The sequence below is a fragment of the Platichthys flesus genome, chromosome 15 (genome assembly GCF_949316205.1).
Source record: "Platichthys flesus chromosome 15, fPlaFle2.1, whole genome shotgun sequence".
Taxonomy (NCBI): domain Eukaryota; kingdom Metazoa; phylum Chordata; class Actinopteri; order Pleuronectiformes; family Pleuronectidae; genus Platichthys; species Platichthys flesus.
In genome coordinates this window covers 19,454,402-19,475,431 of record NC_084959.1, presented here as the reverse complement: position 1 = coordinate 19,475,431, position 21,030 = coordinate 19,454,402, and the positions used below count along the sequence as shown (strand labels likewise).

General features: G+C 41.2%; 1 protein-coding gene across 2 annotated transcripts in view; it reads right to left on the bottom strand.

The window, feature by feature from the left end:
* uvrag (UV radiation resistance associated gene) overlaps window positions 1-21,030 on the bottom strand; it is an 88,445-nt gene that overhangs the window by 64,442 nt on the left and 2,973 nt on the right. Inside the window, exons 2-7 of one of the 2 annotated variants that reach the window (XM_062406196.1) lie at window positions 20,662-20,779; window positions 17,789-17,823; window positions 16,589-16,750; window positions 14,963-15,037; window positions 14,765-14,850; window positions 2,056-2,161 (exon numbers count right to left, since the gene is read on the bottom strand). In XM_062406196.1, coding sequence (XP_062262180.1) covers window positions 2,056-2,161; window positions 14,765-14,850; window positions 14,963-15,037; window positions 16,589-16,750; window positions 17,789-17,823; window positions 20,662-20,779 — 582 coding nt within the window. Of the gene's footprint in view, window positions 1-2,055; window positions 2,162-14,764; window positions 14,851-14,962; window positions 15,038-16,588; window positions 16,751-17,788; window positions 17,824-17,986; window positions 18,233-20,661; window positions 20,780-21,030 lie in introns of those variants that run through there. The other variant, XM_062406197.1, reaches the window with a different exon arrangement.

The window sequence follows — 21,030 nt, the reverse complement described above, 5'->3', positions numbered from 1 at the left end:
AGGGTTGGTGGCCTCCACTCTGTCCTACTTTGATCCACACTCACTATGACAGACACAGAAGGATCGTACAGAGCTCTCCAAAGGCAGTGAGGGAAACCCTTAGAAGAGCCATACAATGCTCCACTCACTCATAGTTCACAGGTTTTTACAGAAAGGTAGAGGACGAGGATTATGTGATTTATTGGCTGATGTGAGCTCTGAAAAGGGGTTTTAATGAATATTTCACTGAGGGGGAAATATCAGAGACAAGTTTTTGAAAGAGATCCTTTGTGGCTAAAGAATGGAGCCTCAATGTTTTTGTGGGGAGACTAAAGAAGGCTATAGTGAAGCTGGGTCAATAGGTGGGGGGGGGGTCTTGGGAAAGGAACTGAAAAGACTGAGACCATATTAAAAGCTATAGGAGAGCAAAATGGAGACCAACAGCTGCAACAGCTGTATAAAGAGGAACTATAAATCTTTAAATTTGGTATCTGTGTAATAACACAAACTACACAATTTGGCATGTCCTGAGATCTGATACTTCGATAAGTTGATGCTTAAAATCTGGAATTCTTGACGAACTCATTTTCCTTCCATGCTGTAGGTAGCACAGGTCCTGTAGATGTTGTAGGTACTTAAGATATGACTCCTCCAGGACTGACAATCGCAGAATAACAACCATAGAGGCATTTAAGTCTGCCTTCAAACTTGAAAAGAAGAAAGGGGGCGCCTCAAACTTATTTCGCAGGCATCATATCATCCTCATCATCATGATGTCCATGTCCTAAATCTTAATGTTGAAGTTTGTGAATTGTTTAAGCTATCATCCACTTTGGAAATACTCCACACAGAACATTCACAAAGCCAAACATTATCTTGTTTAGGCTCATAACGTGAGTTGGGTGCTCAACCTTACTAGATGACCATCATTACCCTTGCGTCTAATGATAATATAAGAATGACTTTTTGTCGTAAAAACGTTTTTGGAGGGGACATATACCAAATAAAATGACAAATTACACACATCCCTCCATCGCTTCTGCACAGACACGTTTGTATCTGGTATAATTTTGACTTTATTTCTGGATAGTGGAAGGAAATGGAGAAGTTTTGGGCATATTTATATGCACGCTATGATTTAAACTACTGACTATTCGAAAGTCATTCAAATAGTAGTAGTAAATACAGAATTCCGGGTATCACGACATCCACACATGACAAACCCCCTCATGGACTATGTGAACACAGAAACATCCCAGGTGCCAAAAAGGAATTTCAGCATGTAAAGGTATGTAATCCTATGTGAGCAGGAAAAATGCCTTTTTGTAAGAAGACAAGCCTACCTGGAGGATGAAAACACCAAAGTGTCACAGCCCCGGGCTTTTACAGCAGAGGAGTGAGGGGCCGCTTTTGAAGTGAATGTTTACAATAAACACAACGTCAAACCCGGGATCAGCGCTCCGTTTTCACAGCTGTGTCGCTGCCAATTCCAAATATGTTAAATATGCTTTCTTGCTTTTGCTTTGGATCACAGTATGGGATACGACAAGAGGTGGAAACACAAACCGGGGATTTTGGTTTAAGTGTTATCATTGAGGCAGCGGGATGATGGTCTTTCTCTACTTTTCAGTTGAGCCATCAAAACAAAAAGATACAATGGCTGCCCATAGGGTATAATTGTATCTCACATTGCTTTACATTACAATTACATCTGGGGATTTGAGTGCTAAACGTTTCTTAAATCCTGTTAAGCATTAAGTACAATACAGGATGCTAATGCTTATTATTTGTGTAGAAGCCTTATAGGCCTGTTATTGCTGATCACAGCAATAACTGCTCACTGGTGTTAATGAATGTTCCTTGAAAACATCAGATCTCAAATTGCACTTCATCTTTGTATATTTTTAAATACATGAAATCCATATCATCTTTATATCGTTTCTCTATCACTTAAGCGTATGAATCAGCAGAGCCTTCTCCCGAGGATAAGGAGATAAGCTGACTAAACATTGATGATGACTTAAAGATAAGTTGCTGATGAGTTGAAATCTGCAACTGATGGGTGTGTGCGCTCACCCGCTCTGTGCAGGCCTCTGTCGTCCTCAGCTTCTCCTCGATCTCCTTCCCAATCTTCTGCACCGTCACTTGGGTCTGCTTGATGGCTCTCTGGGCTGTGTGAAGCCTGCAGGTAGAGGAGAGCACAAAGTCATTATCCATCATTATCATTGTTTGTCGCCACACACTGGCCCACAACAACAAACCCCATGTTGTAACAGCGTTTCAAGAGAACACGAAAGTAACTGGCTGAATAGAAATTGAGTGTCAGCATCATAGATGCACCAGCCATTCATTTCCATTTAGCGTGGATGTTTAAAGTGACAGTTTGGGGGACATCAAACAGGTTATAACTGTCCACATGTGGAGGAGTCCTTGTGCAGTGTGATTGTTATCCCTCCTTGTATCTGATTTACTGGGGTCGGCCTTCTTTGTTCCTGCCCTGAATGACGAATCTCCAAAAAGTGTTAGAGGACACAAGATTGAAAAATATTTTTACTGTTTGTAAAAGCCTACAGTTAATAAGACAAGACACATCTAATTATGAACTGCCACAAACCACATCGTAAATAACACAAAACACAACTATCACAACAAAGCTTAACTTCTATTATTTTTTGACAACCTAATCACAAGATGAGATCAAAAGCTTTCCGAGAGCGAAGACAACCCAAAAAAAAGCTTCAACTAATTAACTGAGGTCACAGAGGCGGAGCCCTAGTTTCCAAACGCTGTGTCGCTGTCAGGATTGGAAATGGGAACACGGTAAATAAAGGCCAAGCAGGCATATTATTTTAACCATCAATCACAGGGGCTGTTAAGTATGATTTCTCTTTCTCTGATGTCCACAGCTTGGACATTTTTTTTTCTTGTAACTCGGGCTGGTCACTCTCTGGTCACTTACTGTAAGCATCAGTTCATGGCTTAGCTCTGGTATGGCTGTGAAGACACAGCTGCCAAACCCCCATTGGTAGTTGCCATGGCAATAGAGATCGTGAAACAGCCCCTCAAAATTAGCAGAGAGACAGAGCCTCGGGTGGTGGAGGTAGCAGCCATAACAAACACACAGTGTTTCAGGGTAAATTAGTTACACAGCTCTTTCCAAAGTAGGACATATATACAATGTGAATTCAATTAAACATGGTTTAATGTTTAGAATTAAGTATAAAATAAATTCTACATACATGTATGGATTTGATAGAGTTCCAGGAGGAGAAACCCTTTCCGGACATGTATGATGTAGTAAGGTTTACATACGATTTTACCAGGAGGGAATCTTTCAGAGCTGGGTGGCATTACAACTCACACTGAACCTCTCTATCCTCCTTGGCCAAGCTTCGATCAATGCTTCTGCTTAAGACATCTGGGCCTCCGAAAAACATTTTCCATCAGCTTACAAGTCTTCCATCACACAGAGAGAGCCCCTGCCTCAGCCAACCCGAGGGACGCCAACGGCTCACCAACAAACAACAATTCCACAGGCTGGGAATGAGTTACAGAGGACAGACAAACAGGGGGAACTAGCAATTAACAGTCAAGCTGTCAGAGCGGGGTTCAATCTTCCTCTGCTTGCTTAATGTCTCAATGTCCACCATATGTCATGGGAGCTGGATTGCACAGTCATAGTTTCTCTCTCAATGAACACAGAATGGTTTAACTGCCAGTAAATATGTGATTAGCTCCTCCGGTCATGTATTTCTTTCTCCCCTTCGCTTGCCTCACATGTCACCACATCAGCCGTATCATTCCATAACCTTTAGATGTGACAACAGTGTTGAGTGCTGTTGCCCTAAGGCCATTTAAAAACCCCTGTAGAGATTTGTGGTGTCTTTGTATAGTGATGAACTTTAAAATTTCTAAAAGAAACAGAATGGGATGCTTGGATGACAGATTTAAAGTGAGAGTGGTATCTGCAAGCCAAACATGCAAAGCTCAATATAAGAAAGCTTCATTAAGCATTTAGAGGAGTCTTAATGCTCTGTTTCTTTCGACAAATGGAGAACAGTGTTGACTCACAAGTCCGTAACACAACGACTGCACTACTACAAGTTCAAGACACAAGCAGAAACTGGAGATGGGGATTATTGCAGACAGAAAGAAGAGATTGTGGTAAGGGTCATGGGGGTGATACGAATAGGGTTTTCCTTACATATGTGCCTGCTTTGAGTCTTTGAAGAAATTGCCTCTTGAGTGGGTTTAGTGTAAGAGCCTCTTATGTTTTACAAATCCGAGGGGGCTTTTTTAGTTATGAAAGTCACAATTATATATGGATATTACTGCCTCTTTCTTGCAACCAACCGAAAAATGTATTTTAAATAGAATAGATCTTTGCGGAGGAGTCCCACAGGAAAATCATTTCATGTTTTCAGCCCACATTTTTAATCTGTCTTAGGTGACAGCGATAGCATTTGGAGATCGTTCTTCAGAACATCAGGGCAAATCTGTTTTGACAGCTTCCTCTGTTTAGGTGATTGCAGTGGGAGAATCTGATACGGCCCTTTTCCCCCAGGTGAGAATAGTTATCTCCTCTCTACTTTTCACGCATGTCTGCCCCCTTATCATTCCCAGAGTCTTGGCCTAACGCCTGCCCATCAAGCTCCATCACAACCTATGGTCCTGCAGGGGGTGAGGAGGGAGGCCCCCACCGTACACCCACAGTTGAACCGCTGGGCAACTGTCCAGAGAACACCTTCTCACGAGCCATGACAACTTTCCTTTTTCAAGGATTGAGAGGTACTTAACAACTCAGCCACAAGGGATTTGCAGGAAGTTATGACTGAGGCTGTGCACTCAACCCCTGATGGCGATAAACATCCGAAAAACAATAACATTTTCCTCCTTTGACTGAGGCACTTGACCCTGCAGGGGTGTCAGATGGAATTGTGCTTTTCTAACTTCCAGATATTTTGATAAACAGAGGGTATCTTGAAGAAAACTTTGAATAGGGACTATCAGGCACTGTTTAATCAGAAAATATTAAAGTTTTTTTAGATTCACAATCAAGTTTATAACCGAAAGGGAATAAAAGTCCAGGACGTTAAGCTGTAAACTATGGAGCCACTCCAACGCATGTTTCCTGTTTTATTTTCATTTACCTTTTCGGATTTCCTTAAAATAAATATTTGCCATAGCTAAGATGTTGTTTTGTTCTCCAGAGTCTGCACTTTGCAATCAGCACAGAGCAGGATTCAGCATGTGTCATCTGGCTAACAAAGATAAGCAAGAGAAACTGAGGATGACACCTGAGAATAAACTGTTTCTTCTGAAACAAAGTAAGAAGTAAACATCCAGTATATTACTTCACAACATCTGAAATTAATTTCCCCGTATCTGGAAAAATACTTAAACTCAAATTACAGATGAGGAAATGTAATACAGGAAACAATAGGTTGGAAATCCCTGATCAAATCAGAATATGATCAACTGGTTCAAATTCAGTCGACATGCGATGGCCTTTCCAAAGCGATATTCTTAATGTATTAAACATTATGTGGCCGTGTTCCTTCTAGCCGTTAATCACATGTGCCCAACGCACTTTTCAAACAAACCTAGGTCAGAGGAAACAAGCCCTGCCACTAATGACTGTGCTGAATTCGTTTCCAGCAACCATTTTTCAACCAGTGCAGGGTGAACAGGTCAGCCAGTTAACCAATTCAAAACAAGCGGCGAGACATTTTATGACAACAAGTTGAGAATAATGTTCCTCTATCACACCTCCGCAGAGGACAAAGCAGACCGCACCGCAGCGGGAACAAAATCACAACAAACAACACTCGTAAATTCTCCCTTTAGCTCATTGCCAAAGAATGTCAACACATTTCACCACTTGCTATTCACCTAACTTTACCATCGTCTGCATCTCTGCTACCAGTTGAGACAACTCCATTTTTCCAGTTTTTATTGAAAACGCAACTCGAGATCAGTGAAAAATGGTGCAAATGTAAGGAGAGGGTAGAGAAGCTGAAAAATAACCTACAGTAGATAAACAAATAACTTTTTCAGGGATCAAACAATGAGTTAACTTTTCTGCAGAAAATAAAAAGAAGCAATAACAGCCTTGATGACTAATTCAAACATTTCCTGCGGATGTTGATTACTTAAACCTCTGTCTGTAGAAAGGCAGAGTTAGAACGAACTATGTTACTACACTGATACAATAATGTAAATGTGTTTATATTAAAAACAGAATTGTGAGTAAAAGAAAGTCGGACTGGTTGGATCATCCTACAGTACAAAAAAATCCTAAAGTTATTGAAATAAAGGAGACAATGTCCAGACTCCAACCTCAGGGAGCTGGTTTGGGATGAACTGGACAGAAGGTGAATGTAAAGCAACAAGGGCAACACATAAGTTGGAAAAAAATTGTCATTTCAATTGTAGAAATAGTGAAATGAGTGTTCGGCTGCTTCATGGGTCGAAAAATTCAATTCAACGAATTTCCCCAAAAAGTTTCCATAAATGCTTGTCTAAAAAAAAATCTTTAATTGATTATTTGTTCTGGGGGTAGTTTTCAAAAACCCTGACACACTGCAATATAATGAGGGCAAAAAAAATTGACAAAATGTAATAAACTTTCTTAACGGTAGATTGAGAAGTGTCTTTGCTTAGTCTGCATATTCATTCCTACAGGCACATGGTCTTTGTGGGGCCCTGCTTAAAGGCTGAAATATGCTATAAGCCATGTCTACACGAAAACTACAACAGATAAGCATAAAAACAAAAAAGATCTTGGAGAAAGATATTCTTATTCTCCAAAGGATCATGATGGGTTCCCACAGTTAGTAGATAATTATGGAAGTTTGAGACCTCCGGTGTAAGCTCCTTGTCCTCATTTTGTTATACAGTTAATAAGCAAGCCTTGGCTATGAATAAATTTAAACAGTATCTTGTGGACAGAATCTGATTAGCGTAGTGTTTTTTGATAGAAAACCCACAAAACACAAAGAGAGGCTGTGGCTTGACATCGTAGTTTTAAGTTGAAGTGTTATACTTTTGGTGGGGGCTGAATGTGACAACCTGGTATTAACATTCATCTTGACTGATCCTATCACAAGTGGGCCGCTCTAAGAACAAGACTGAACACCCCCAAATGGGTCCTGAGATCCAATCGCATGTGGCCTTTTCTTGTCTCTGTGTGAACAAAAGTGTTTCCTCCACCAAACATGAAGGACCTGCTACTCAGCTGACATCCTCTGATCAGAAGGGAACTTATTGCTATGCCTCTCAGGCTCCATACATTGATTTGTTTGTGACAATCGCGACAATATCAACACTGGCCAATAAATAATGACATTCAGTCCTACCTAACTCCTCTCTCCCTTTCTCTCTGTCGCACTTGTTCACAGAAGGCAGGAAAACGAGATCCGACACAAGTGGTAACAGAAGACACATGCAGGACACATTTTAAATGGCAGGTGTTAACAAACAAACTTAAAGCTGTCCACTTATGATCAGATCTCTCAGGACGGATGTTAATACCAGGTCTGAACGGGCTGGAAAAAGACAAAACATGCCAAAGGTCTCAACCTTGAGAGAATCCCAGATTAACATCATGTGTTAAAAATAAAATACCTTTTTATGTAGAACAGACTGGACAATGGCAAAAAAAGACAGGATGCTGTAAGCCCAACGCTTATATTGAAAAAACAGTGGAAGACCACGTTTACAGTTATATATCATTGTGGGCGTTACCATGAAAGCAAGAGCATTTCCATCTGTATTTCCATGGAGATTTAGTCTGGTAACTGGTGTTTGGGTGTCAAACATAGACTCTAGTCTAAGCACTAGTTTAACACAGGATTACAACAACTACCTGTAGGAGGGAGCAGCGTGTAACCAGGAGGCGAGTAGAACTCAGGGGCTGCCTGAGGGGAGTGTTACCCCCCCCACCCAGAGCTTCAGAGGGCACTGCTTCTGTTGACACATACTGTACATACACGCATGCTTCCCATAACAGCGTAGACGAGCAAATCAGGAAACATAGGCAACATATGGCTCTGATCATAGAGGGGGAAAAGAAAGTTTCCCCTTTAGGCACCAGGAGCTTGAGCCAGGTTTAATCTGCATGTCACAGCGCTCAACTGTGAAAGTTGTGCCCCAAGAATGATGTTTAACATGTGTCACGTAAGCCACTGGTAGAATAGACCTGAGAGTTCAACATCCAGCATCCACAATAGCTTTGTTGTCATTACAAACACTTAAGGCTCAAAGTAATTACATGAGTCTTTGGTATGAGAAAGTTGTAAATAAGACCTGAGGGGCCACTCAAGTGCTGACACTTACCCACCACTTCATTGTAGTATTCAAAAAAACAATGGGCTGTAAAGGGTGGCCTCTAACACAACAGGTGATGACATGTTTAGCCGCATGTTGTCTTTTAACCGCTGGCTGTCGAGGTGGTGTCCTGTAAACGGCGTGGGCTTTATAGATAATTGGCTAACTTTTTTGAGAAAACCTGGTCTTGTTAGGAGAGACGGCGTTCATCCCACTTGGGATGGAGCAGCTCTCTTATCTAGGAATATTACTAAGTCTATAACATGACAACCCATAGTTGGGACCAGGAAGCAGAGCTGCAGTGCTAAACACTTCTCTGCGCTCCCTCTGGATCAGTCACAAAACCCCATAGAGATTGTGTCTGTTCACCGTCCGATTAAATTATTGAAATTAAACAATAATAGAACGAGAACTCCACACAAAAATTTAATACAAATTAAAACAACCTCTGAAACAATACAGGAAACCCAGACTTTTAAATGTGGTCTTTTAAACATTAGATCACTGGAAAAAAAGGCTCTTTTAGTTAATGAAATAGTCTCTGATTACAACATAGATTTATTGTCCCTCACTGAGACGTGGCTGCATCCTGATGATTATGTCAGTCTAAATGAATCTACTCCCCCCAGTCATATCAATTCACAGGTTCCTAGAGAAATTGGGCGAGGAGGTGGAGTTGCTGCTATTTTTAACTCCAGTCTATCAATTAATCCTAAACCTAAACTCAGCTACAAGTCATTTGAATGTCTGGTTCTTAGTCTTCCACGCCAATCAAGGAACCACCAACAGCCAATCATATTTGCCGTAGTTTACCGTGCTCCCAGGGCTTATACTGAATTTTTAAAGGAATTCCCTGAGTTTTTATCAAACTTAGTCCTAAAGACCGATAAAATTATTATTGTTGGTGACTTTAATATTCATGTTGATAATAATAAAGATTGCCTTAGCGTAGCATTTATTTCAATACTAGACTCTATTGGTTTCAGTCAGTGTGTGCACAAACCTACTCATTGTGGTAACCACACACTTGACCTTGTATTATCGTACGGTGTCGCAATTGAAAATTTAACAGTACTTCCGCGCAATCCAGTTCTATCAGACCATAATTTAATAACCTTTGATTTTTCAATAACTGAATATATGCCACTAATAAAAAATTCATTTTCTAGATGTCTACCTGATAGTGCTGTAGCTAAATTTAAGGAAATAATCCCAATTACATTTAAACCCGTATTAGCAGTAGATATAAACAACAAATTCTTTAAAACCCTGAGCTCCATTGAGATCGACCACCTCGTCGATAGCTCTGCAGACTCATTACGATTAACATTAGACTCAATAGCGCCTCTAAAAAAGAAAAATGTCAAACATAGTAAATTAGCTCCGTGGTATAATTCCCAGACAAATGAGTTAAAACAATTATCAAGAAAACTAGAAAGGAAGTGGCGCTCCAGCAACAATGTTGAAAACCTCATAGACTGGAAGAATAGTGTTAAAGAATATAAAAAGGCTCTCCACAAAGTAAGAGCCGCCTACTATTCAAAACTAATAGAAGAGAATAAAAATAACCCCAGGTTTCTCTTCTGCACTGTAGCCAGGCTGACAGAGAGTCACACCTCCACCGAACCCAGTATTCCTCCATCCCTAAATAGCAATATCTTTATGACCTTTTTTAATGATAAAATTCAAACTATTAGAAATAAAATCAACCATCTCCTGCCCTCAATTGGCACTAATACCCTCCCAACAACAGAGATCTCAGAAACGGCTGAGAATCCTACCCATTACTTAGACAGCTTCTCTCTGATCACCCGTGATCAGTTTACCAAATTAATCTCAGGTTCTAAACCAACAACCTGTATCTTAGATCCCATTCCTACCAACTTACTTAAAGACATTCTGCCCCTAATTGATAGTTCGTTACTTAACATTATCAATCTGTCATTATCATCAGGTTATGTACCACAGTCTTTTAAAATAGCTGTCATCAAACCCCTACTCAAAAAACCCACCCTAGACCCAGAGGTTTTAGCCAATTACAGACCAATATCTAACCTCTCCTTCATTTCTAAAATCTTAGAAAAAGTGGTAGCCAATCAGCTGTGTGAGTTTCTCCAGGAAAATAATATATATGAAGACTTTCAATCGGGGTTTAGAGCCAATCACAGTACAGAGACAGCCTTGGCAAAAGTCACTAATGACCTTTTAATAGCCTCAGATCAGGGACTTGTGTCTGTCCTCGTTCTGTTAGATCTCAGTGCAGCATTCGACACAATTGACCATCAAATTTTATTACAAAGACTAAAACAGTTAATTAACATTAATGGAACCGCCCTTAACTGGTTTAAATCGTATTTTTCTGATCGCTCCCAATTTGTGCAAATTAATGATGAGTCATCTGTGCGCACCAAAGTTAATCATGGTGTTCCACAGGGCTCTGTGCTCGGCCCAATTTTATTCTCATTATATATGCTTCCACTAGGAAACATTATCAGGACACACTCGGTAAATTTCCACTGCTATGCGGATGACACCCAGTTATATTTGTCAATAAAACCTGAACAAAGTAATCAATTAACTAAACTTCGAACATGTCTCAAGGACATAAAAACCTGGATGACCCGCAATTTTCTCTTATTAAACTCAGACAAAACAGAGGTTATAATACTTGGCCCCAAACACCTTAGAGATGCATTATCTAATGATATAGCTGCGCTAGACGACATTGCCCTTGCTTCCAATGAAACAGTCAGGAACTTGGGAGTGATCTTCGATCCTGATTTATCCTTTAATAGTCACTTAAAACAAATTTCTAGGACCGCTTTTTTCCACTTGCGTAATATTACAAAAATTAGACATGTCCTTTCACAAAAAGATGCAGAAAAACTAGTCCACGCCTTTGTTACATCGAGACTGGACTATTGTAATTCATTATTATCAGGCTCCAGCAGGAAGTCGTTAAAGACTCTACAGCTTGTCCAAAATGCTGCAGCACGTGTCCTGACGAGAACAAAGAGAAGAGAGCACATTTCTCCAATATTAGCATCGCTACACTGGCTTCCAGTTAAATCTAGAATAGAATTTAAAATTCTCCTCCTCACCTTCAAGGCCCTTAATAATATAGCGCCTTTATACCTTAAAGAGCTGTTAATACCTTATAAACCCACTAGAGCACTCCGCTCCCAGAATTCAAGCCTACTTGTCGTCCCTAAATTCTCTAAAAGTAGAGTAGGAGCCAGAGCTTTTAGCCATCAAGCCCCTCGGCTGTGGAATAATCTACCACTTTCAGTTCGGGAGGCAGTCACCATCTGTTCGTTTAAAAGTAGGCTCAAAACCTTTCTTTTTGATAAAGCTTATAGTTAGAGCTAATTAGTGCGCCAGAACGTTACTTGTTCTATTTTATGACACATGACACACGGAGCTTCTCTTTCCAGCTTCTCCTTCCTCTTCTCCATCCCTATCCCCCTTCCCCGGAATCCCTTTGCTTTATCACCCGCAGATCCAGGGCCTCTGTGGCCGCACCATGGATTACGGTTTGTGGATCGCGCACCGGGGGTCGCGGTGTTGGATCCAGTGTGGCGGATTCTGAGTCATGTGGGCTGATCGTGGTGCTGGTGGCGGACCCTGTGTCGCGTTGGCATTGGGCACGGGCGGTGGACCAGGACCGCAGTGGTGGCTTGTGATGGGTCCTCCTGGTGGGCGGCGGTGGACGGTGACTGAGGACTGAAGTGGCGTCTGGTCTGGATGGTGGATCGTGGTCTAGATGGTTGCTGAGCATGGACTGTGCTTCATCAATGCTGCTAGAGACTTTGATTATTGATGATGTTCTCCTGCACGTGGCATCTATTGCACTTCTGTCCGTCCTGGGAGAGGGATCCCTCACATGTGGCTCTCTCTGAGGTTTCTACATATTTTTACCCTGTTAAAAGGGTTTTTTGTAGTTTTTCCTTACTCTTGCTGAGGGTTAAGGACAGAGGATGTCACACCCTGTTAAAGCCCTATGAGATGAATTGTAATTTGTGAATATGGGCTATACAAATAAAATTTGATTGATTGATTGATGGAACACTGAAGTGGAAGAGGAGCCCACTCTGCCTCTTCTTTTTGTTAATATCCACTGAGACTAACATGCAGCTCTGTCACAGGATGATAGGAAGTCATTTTTCCACCAGTCTTATCACGTCTTCCTTCCTCTTGTTCTGCTCACATCCACACTTCCCCTGATAAGACAGTGAAGTGTATCGGGAGGCTGTGGCACTTCTGAATCTATGTTAGTCTCGACAAAAGGGAAAAAATACTAGGTTGAACTGCTGAGTCATCTTCACCACTGTATTCTTAGCTTTTCTTTTACTCAGACAGGGGTCAAGTTCTTTGAAAGATGTGGCTCAACCTCTATCTCAGCAACTCTGGAAGAGACAGGAGTTCGCTGATTGATGATCTGACCGCTGCCTCTCCATCTCTCCATCTGGGACGGGCTGTGTTTGCTAGCCCACATCACCATGTTAGTGAGGGCTGTTGTCAGCTGGAGCCTGGCAGAAAGACAGACTGTGAATCTGCTGACAAATTGCTGCCATTAATCAATATCAGGGCAGTTTAAGCGAAGCAGTTCTCCTCCTATTCCAAAGGAAAAGGCGCTACACACCGGGCCAAACCAAAGATGGAGAAAGAGGGGTGAGAATACTTGACACTGTGGGTGTCCCTTGTGGACATGGATTGTTGTTCTTGGAGAAAAAAAAAAGATGTACTCAAATCTTTGGACAAGGCTTAATAAGATTAGGCCTAGTGGCATATTATCAAAAATGATGTAAAAAATATATAAAGTCGATAGTAGAAGAAGATATTTTCACATAAAACACGGTTCTACCAGCAGAGGTCCAGCTGAATGCTTCAGGGTTCATCCATTCTACATCATTTTTGTTTGAAAATAGCATTTTCAAACAAATGATCTCTGTCCACATGAGAATTTTGTCTCTGCATCAGTTTTAATTCATGTTCAAACTAACACATCTAAATATACATTTCACATGACCACTCACACACACTGGGGTTCGAGTGCCCCTGTGAAAAGGAAGGCACAGGAAATTTTTCACATAATAGCTCCTCTCCTACACTTTTAAGTCGTTAAGTCGACAGGGTAGCAATGCTAGTAATGGATTAACCACGTTGCGTTCTGCACTGATAGCCTTGGAATATCCCTGACCAAGTGTACAATATCTGATGAATCATTCTTCAGTACATAATCATAAACCATGAGCATATGAGTTCACTAAACCAAGGAAAAGTGACAGGGTTGAGGAGCAGCAGGAAGAGCTGTGTGAGGGAAGACGGGGATCAGCGCTAAGTGTGTTAAACTCCACAGAGTCCCACTGGGTGTGGACAGAAGAAGAGGACGTGGAGGGAGGTTGCAATAAGAGACGTAAAGAGAAGTAAGAGAAGGGGTCATAAAAGCTAGGATTCCAACTTCTTCTTTTTTTTTTTTCTTCAAGCTGCTAAGGGAGGTAGAAGTCTTCTCATATAAACATGACCACTTCTAGATGAGGGAGTACTGTTAAAGTTCAGCCGGCTTTGGCATTACTCTTTACACTGCACAGGCCTGTCATACATTTATATCCCCCTACTTATTCCTTATAAAAAGGAAAACGTTAGTTGAAGGCTTCCTCCAAATTAAAGGATCCTTATCTTATTTTGGAACTGTCTAACTCGAACCTTCCAGATATACCTTTATTTAGACAAAACTGGTGTAATTATGTTGTTATGTGAACAGGCTTTGGATAACAGCTGGTTTCCCTCGGGGGAAGCCCTGGTGATCCAGAAATTAGTGCTTGCATCGTACCACATTCAAATATAGACATGAACATCAAGTGTATGTTTGTCAACAGATGCCAGCACTGCCCTGTCCTCTCAAGTTCTTAATTATTACAGCAGGATTCCCCCGCTAACAAGAAATCTCTGTCTCCTCCTTGTGGTGTAAATTTATATTGCATCCATTACCTTTAAATCATTAAGAGTAATTCTAATGAAAATCTTAGTCCAAAGAATGATGTTGACGAGTCGATAAAGGAACTCCTTAAAATATTTTATACATTTATCTTGTCTGTCCCATTCTGTCCAACAAATACATTATAGACTACAGGCTGTGCAGCTTTAAATAAAGTCAGAGGCCAACATTGTCCACTGTCCAAATACTGGCTTTGCTGTGGCGCCACCTGCTGGACAACAAATGCTCAAACCTAAAATGCCACAAGTGAAGATATCTCGATACACATGTTTATGCAACGAACTAAATAAAAGGTCTAAAAACATGAGGTGCGGCTTGAAATCAAATATACCGTAAATGTTCTTTGTAGGTAGTTGACCTCCACCACACATGGCAGAAAAGACCCAAGGAAATATATGAAAACTGAGGCCTGCTGAAATTACAAAAAGATGTAATAGTGCGACATGGTATGAATCTTACCTGAGCAGAGAGAAAACGCTGTAGGAGTTCCGGACTGAACTCAGGTCAACCTGAAGCAAACTGTTTTTCTTCCGCTCCGACTGATCCTGCAACAGCAACATGTCAGTGTTTCAGTGCAGAAGTCAAAAAGCTAATGAGATTAGGACTGGGTATTCCATTATGATGTGGGAGCCCTGGAAAATGGACAAAAGTCTGTACCTTGTGATCAAAGTCAGCTGAGTAGTAGCCATCATTCAATCCGAATATGATCTCATTTGGATTCCTGGATCGAATCTGTGGACAAAGCGAGACAGCAGCGGCTTATTTTGCGGACGGAGTCGAAGAGAACAAAGGACAACGAGCATCTGGATGTGAATAAGAGACGCTGCTCTGCATTTACGGGCTCTGAAAAAACTCTCACTGTGAAAAAAACGGCAGTAACACTAACTTCTTTTACTGTATCTGTTGATGTGATTTGGCTCAGTTCTCACAGCATAGTTTCAGTGTGGAAAAACGTTACAGCTAAGAGCCAAGTCAACCTCAGAATAAAGACACATCATATTAGCAAAAGTTTCTTACTGAGCAGTTACATCAACTCTCATTCAACATGAGGTCTATGGTGAATAGCAATGCAACTAAATAGCAATCACTTCATCAATATACTTTATACTTATCCAAATAATTAAAAAAATGTGGAGGGAAAAAAATCACTTTACTTATAGCACTTTGTAGTTTTGCTTCATTTTTGAAGACATTGTACTTTCTTGCTTCTTGTTGTTCTGGGTTTGTACCCTAGGGGGTTGAATGCACTAATTGTAAGTCGCTCTGGATAAAAGCGTCAGCTAAATTTAATTTGAGCGGCAGTGTGGTGTATAGGGCTTGAAAGGGCACATGATCTCCCTTCACTTTTTCGCTTTGCCCTGTGAGCCCTTCTGTAAAAAGAGCGGATCAAGGAAACGAAAAGTGGACAATGAGTGCCGAGTGTTTAACATGGAGTGGAAAACAAAATACTTTTTCACTGAAGTCCAATCGAGGCTGTATGCCTGATATGCCGAGAAACTGCCCCAGTTTTCAAGGAGTACAACATCAGCCGTCACTGCGCTACGAAGCATGCTAACTATGCTAGCAAGCAGTCAAGGCAAGAACAGTTGGCTACGGCTCAAAGGTTGGCGGCTAATTTACGAATTTTTTTCACCGACAGACTGCGATTCAAGAGTCAACTACTGAGGCAAGTTTTTTGGTGACATTCGAAATAGCAAAGGCTAGCAAGCCTTTCTCTGAAGGCGAGTTTTTGTTAAATTGCCTTTGCTTTGCTACTTGTTAAAGGCCAAATCCTGTTTTTTCAATGTCATTTATATTAGTTCACAAAAACACTCCATCCATCTGGTCCTGGCCAGGCCCCTCTGTCAATTGAATCAATGTGGCCCGCAAGTCCAAAATTTTGCCCACCCCTGCTCTAGACTACATCAGAGTACAATAAACCAAATATTCAATAATAAATAAGCGTTTTTTCGATTATTTTTTATATTAAATCCTGATTGCATTTGTCTCTTTTTCTCATTTCTATTCTTAATATCTTCAGGAAAGAGTTTCAATTTGATTATGAACTTACTCTGATAACCTCTGATAAACTTACTGTGCTTTATTACATTTTTATTAAACATTTAGAATAAATAAACCATTTTCTGTTTCATGTTTTGCAAACCGAAAGTGAAAAATGAGCCTGGAAAGCAGAGAATGCATACACTTAACAACTGTTTTCACACGTTTCGCCCTAGGCTAGCCTTACACTTGCTACCACACATAAACCCTTGTGACAAACGTGCACGTCGTGTGGTTGCTGACCTGCTGCCCAGTGTATCTGAGGCCATCCAGATTGACCCTCCATTCTATGAGGAGCTGGTACTGTTCCTCTTGTCCGCCCCAGATCCTCACCACGAAGCAAGACACTGCGGTGTCCAGGAGGTCCGGCAGCATGCCAAAGTCCAGGCTGCGCCAAGTGGGATTCTGAAAATCACACACACATACACATGGTGAGTAGCAGAGTACATTAATACCTAACATTAAATTGTTGAGTCTGAATCAACAATTCCTAACTCTTACAAAAACAATACACTTAAAACACAGCTATTTTTTATGTCAGACAAGTCAAGGCAATACAAGCACAAGTTTTTTTGTCTGTAGTAAAAACTTTGGCTCAAAATATGAACTGTGTGAGGCCCCTGACTAATTTGATGACACAATGTGCCCTCCATACATTCTTCAGTAATTGAATCATCCTGTTCGTAATGAGTCTGATCCCTTCCACAGTTTGAGTCCTGCTCTTGAACTTCCAGACAGGAAGCACTGAGGACTGTTCCTCCAAAGCAATGTAGCCATTTACATCATTCAATTACGTAGCATTGAATGATGCCCCCCCCCCCCCCCCCCCCCCCCCAATCGGAGAAAAGATCTCTGGCTCTTTGGGTCACTTTCAGGGGCAGTTTGGGGAGGAATGTCAAAAGCAGAAGTCCAAACCACAGGAGGTTACAGAGCTAGTAAGAGTCAGTAACGGAAGCGAAGCTTGTAGCAGCTGTATTGAAAACAGGAAGACGGTTTCCCCTGAATGAACGATGACAGGAGACAAAATGCTAGAGTAAGGATGTGGAAATCAACGGGAGGAAGTGGGCTGAGAGATGACAAAGGTCCAGGCTCCTGCAGGGCATTATACAGTTTGTTTGTTTGCACTCAGCACTGTGCCTGGAAAGCTGCTTAGGTCATCTCATGACTAGGCAGCACGCCTAAAAGTAATGTCCTGCCGTTACTACTGCAGCCACACAAACAGCAGTAAGAGCAGCCAAAAACCAGCAATAAAGATCGATGTCATCTAGGACACATGAGAAACTACAAGTCCAAAGGTAGCTGAATGATCGGCCGGCAGACAGGCAGCAGGTATAAATGTCAGCCTTGGCATCAGTGAAATACAGGAAGCTTGTCTTACAACAGTACGGCACTGTTCAAACCAAAAGCAAACATGGAGAGTTTGAACGTTGAAATGGTACTCACCAGTGAGTCTCGAATGACTTCACTCTTGTAGAATCCTAAAAAGACATTGAAAAGAACCGATTAAAAGAGGGAACATGTAGTTATACACAACAACTGGATTAAATCGTATTGAGCCCAAGGAAAGTCCCAGCGAGGATTTGTTGAGGATATCTTTTGCGTTACCTTGAAATATGTTTTGTGTTCTCTCCATTCTTTTACCTTGCAATACTGCTCTTCTTCTATTACTTCTGAATCATTTGTAGCCAGGTTCAGCTCGGGCCTAATTATCAACAGGTCTTGAACAGGCACTTTTCAAGAGACCCACGGAGGCTAACATGTGTAACTAGGGAACAAAAGAAAAAGAAAAAAAAAAGAATCCATACAAAAAGGGATAGAAATAAACAGCACCAATGGCAGGGTGCAGCGCTCAACAGGTGGTGTTGGATGAGTTTTTTGAAGATCTCCAGAAATGCAGCATTGCAGATTTCGGCAGGGAGAGAGTTCGAGAGGGTGGGGTCTGTGAGATAGAAGGCTCTGTCTCCAAAGGTTTGCAGTCAGGTGTTGGGGATGTAGAGCAAACCTGTGTCTGAGGTCTGCAGCTTTCGGGACAGAGTGTAAGGGGGGAGGAGGTCAGCTAGATATGGTGGGGCGAGGGCACAGAGGGGTTTGTAGGTGAGAAGGAGGAGTATATATTCGATGCAGGCCTTGATGGGAGTCAGTGAAAGTGAAAGATGATCGGGGTAAGTGCAGATGAGAAGACTGGTGGCAGAGTTATGCACGTGCTGGAGTCTATTCACTAGGGAGGGGGGAAAAAATGATTCAGTTACGGATCGCGATTCTTGTGAATGACGATTCTAAATAGCCACATTGCCTCCCGAATCGATTTTTTTTTAAATGTTTAACTCCAGAACATGTTGACCAGCTCTTGTTTTTGCACAAGAATCTAAACATATCCAAGCACTAGCTTTGCATAGCCTACTTTTTGTTTATTTATTTCTTAATCTGTCAGTTTGTGTGCAGTTGACAGGGGCTATACAATAATAGGGCATATTTTTATTTATTTTCTCTATTGGCTGCCCGGCAATCATTAAGTAAATGTTAATATTTGAAATAAAACTTGTAAAGCTCTAAGTGAATTTGACTGTGTTGTATTTGAAGGTATGATTTTTAAATACTGGACCATGGTATTTAAAAATCCATGGTCCAGTATTTAAAAAAAACGCAAGAAATTGTAATATCGAATCGCAATACTTACAGAATCGCAATACATATTGTATCGCCACCTAAGTATCATGATTGTATCGTATTAGGAGGTCCCTGCCGATTCCGGTCCCTACTATTCAGGACATGTAACCCGGACAGGACTACATTGCAGTAATCCAGGCGGGAGTTGATAAATGCATGAATGAGGGTATCTGCCTCAGTCGGGGAGTGAGGGTTTGAGTCTGGAGATTGTTTTTTAGATGAAAGAAAGCAGATTTGGTGGCGGATTCGATGTGGGATTGGGATGAGAGGGTGGAATCGAGAATGACACCCTGGTTTGCGGACCTCTGGAAATGGGCAGATGGAGCAGCTGTGAAGAGGAGGAGATCTCCAACTTTCCGAAACAGAGCCTTGGTGGCCACAACTATGAGCTCAGTCTTGTTACTGTTGAGTTTGATTTTAATTTGCAAATCAAACCAAAATAATCCTTAGATTAAAGAGGTCTCTTCAGAAGAACGCAGTAGAGATGCGAGATGACACATATTTCAAGGGAACGCAAAAGTAATCTCGCCATGATCTTTTGGGGACTGAAATATCTTCCTTCCTATGTTGATTTACGAGTTGATCATTTAAGCATATACGTCTTTTATTAGGCAAAGGCTTGAGGGCTTCATTTATAGAGGTCCTTATCAGATATGGCATCGCAGCTTGGTTGAGCAACTTCTCTGCACAGCTTAAGTGCAACTGGTCTGACTGATGCAAGCTGCATTGAACATTAAAACAGTACATGTCTTTGCTGCCTATTTACAAACAAGCTACGCTACAGCAAGCCAATCGGAGTGATCGTAAGTGACCCATCCCATGTTCTACACACTGAGTACCAGCCCATGCCCTCTGATAGGAGGTCCAGAGTCCCCCTTAGAAGATTAAATAGTTGTAAACAGTTGACAAAGGTGCCCATTTGTCAATAGAGTTTTTTTTAACAAAAGGGCACTGGATGAAGTTTCCTTGATAGAAAATTTTTTGGGACTCTGTGCTTTTTCAATATTGGTAAATCTATATTAACACCTATGTGGATTTTATTTGTTGGTTATATGGTTAACAAGCTTTCAGAACCTTGTTCCTTATCTAGTCACACCTCTGTGTATTTTGAAATGTTATTTTGAGGTTTCATGAGCCAAAGACAAATTTCTCACTCTGTTGGACAATAAAAGCTAATTTTGAAGAATCTTGAAAACCTTGGTTTTTCAGGGGACTTGCCATAAAGACCTTGAGATGACTTTAGTGACAGTGTCATCTAGAGTGGAGTCACAGTAAGTCATGTATGAAAAAAGTATCTGAGTGGATTAAAATCCCACCGGTCACTCACTGGCTGTATTTTCATGGCCCAGATTGACCCAACTGCTATCTGAAATCATTACGAGCTGAGGGGGACAGATTTACTTTGGGGGAACAGTACATCTTTTAAATTAAAGGGTTATATTAGCAATTTGGATTGTCATACTGGTCATTACCACCTCAACTAGCAGACTGTGTTGTAGCTATGTCCATGAGGTGTGGAAAATAATAAACAGTATATTGTATGTTTAATAAAGTTTACTTTTGTAGGCCAAGATATATTTCCCACTTTTAACGGTGACATAGAGAAGTAAGAGGGTGTGTGTGTGTGTGTGTTTGTTGTTCACACTGACCTCGAGATATGCATTCTCCTATACAAAGATGGAGGGTGAAGTACGTGTCCAGAAGTGGGGAACCATTCTTGTGGACAATGTTTCTGGCAGCAATGCTCCGAAGATGACGCAGTCGTCTCTGTTTAGCAGGGTGAAATGAAGAAAGAGACAGAACTTGAGGACAGCACTTAAAATTGCATTCGTCATTACATATAATATAACATAATATATAAACAGGCATCAGAGATGTTTGTTTTTTTGTTCTGATCATGTGATGGTTGATAGCAAACCATTTCTACACTGCTCCGAAGACAGATCCTTGACTGGTTCCCAGGACAGAGGTGAAAAGAGAGACCTTCACAGATGAATGAATTATCACACTGTCTGGCC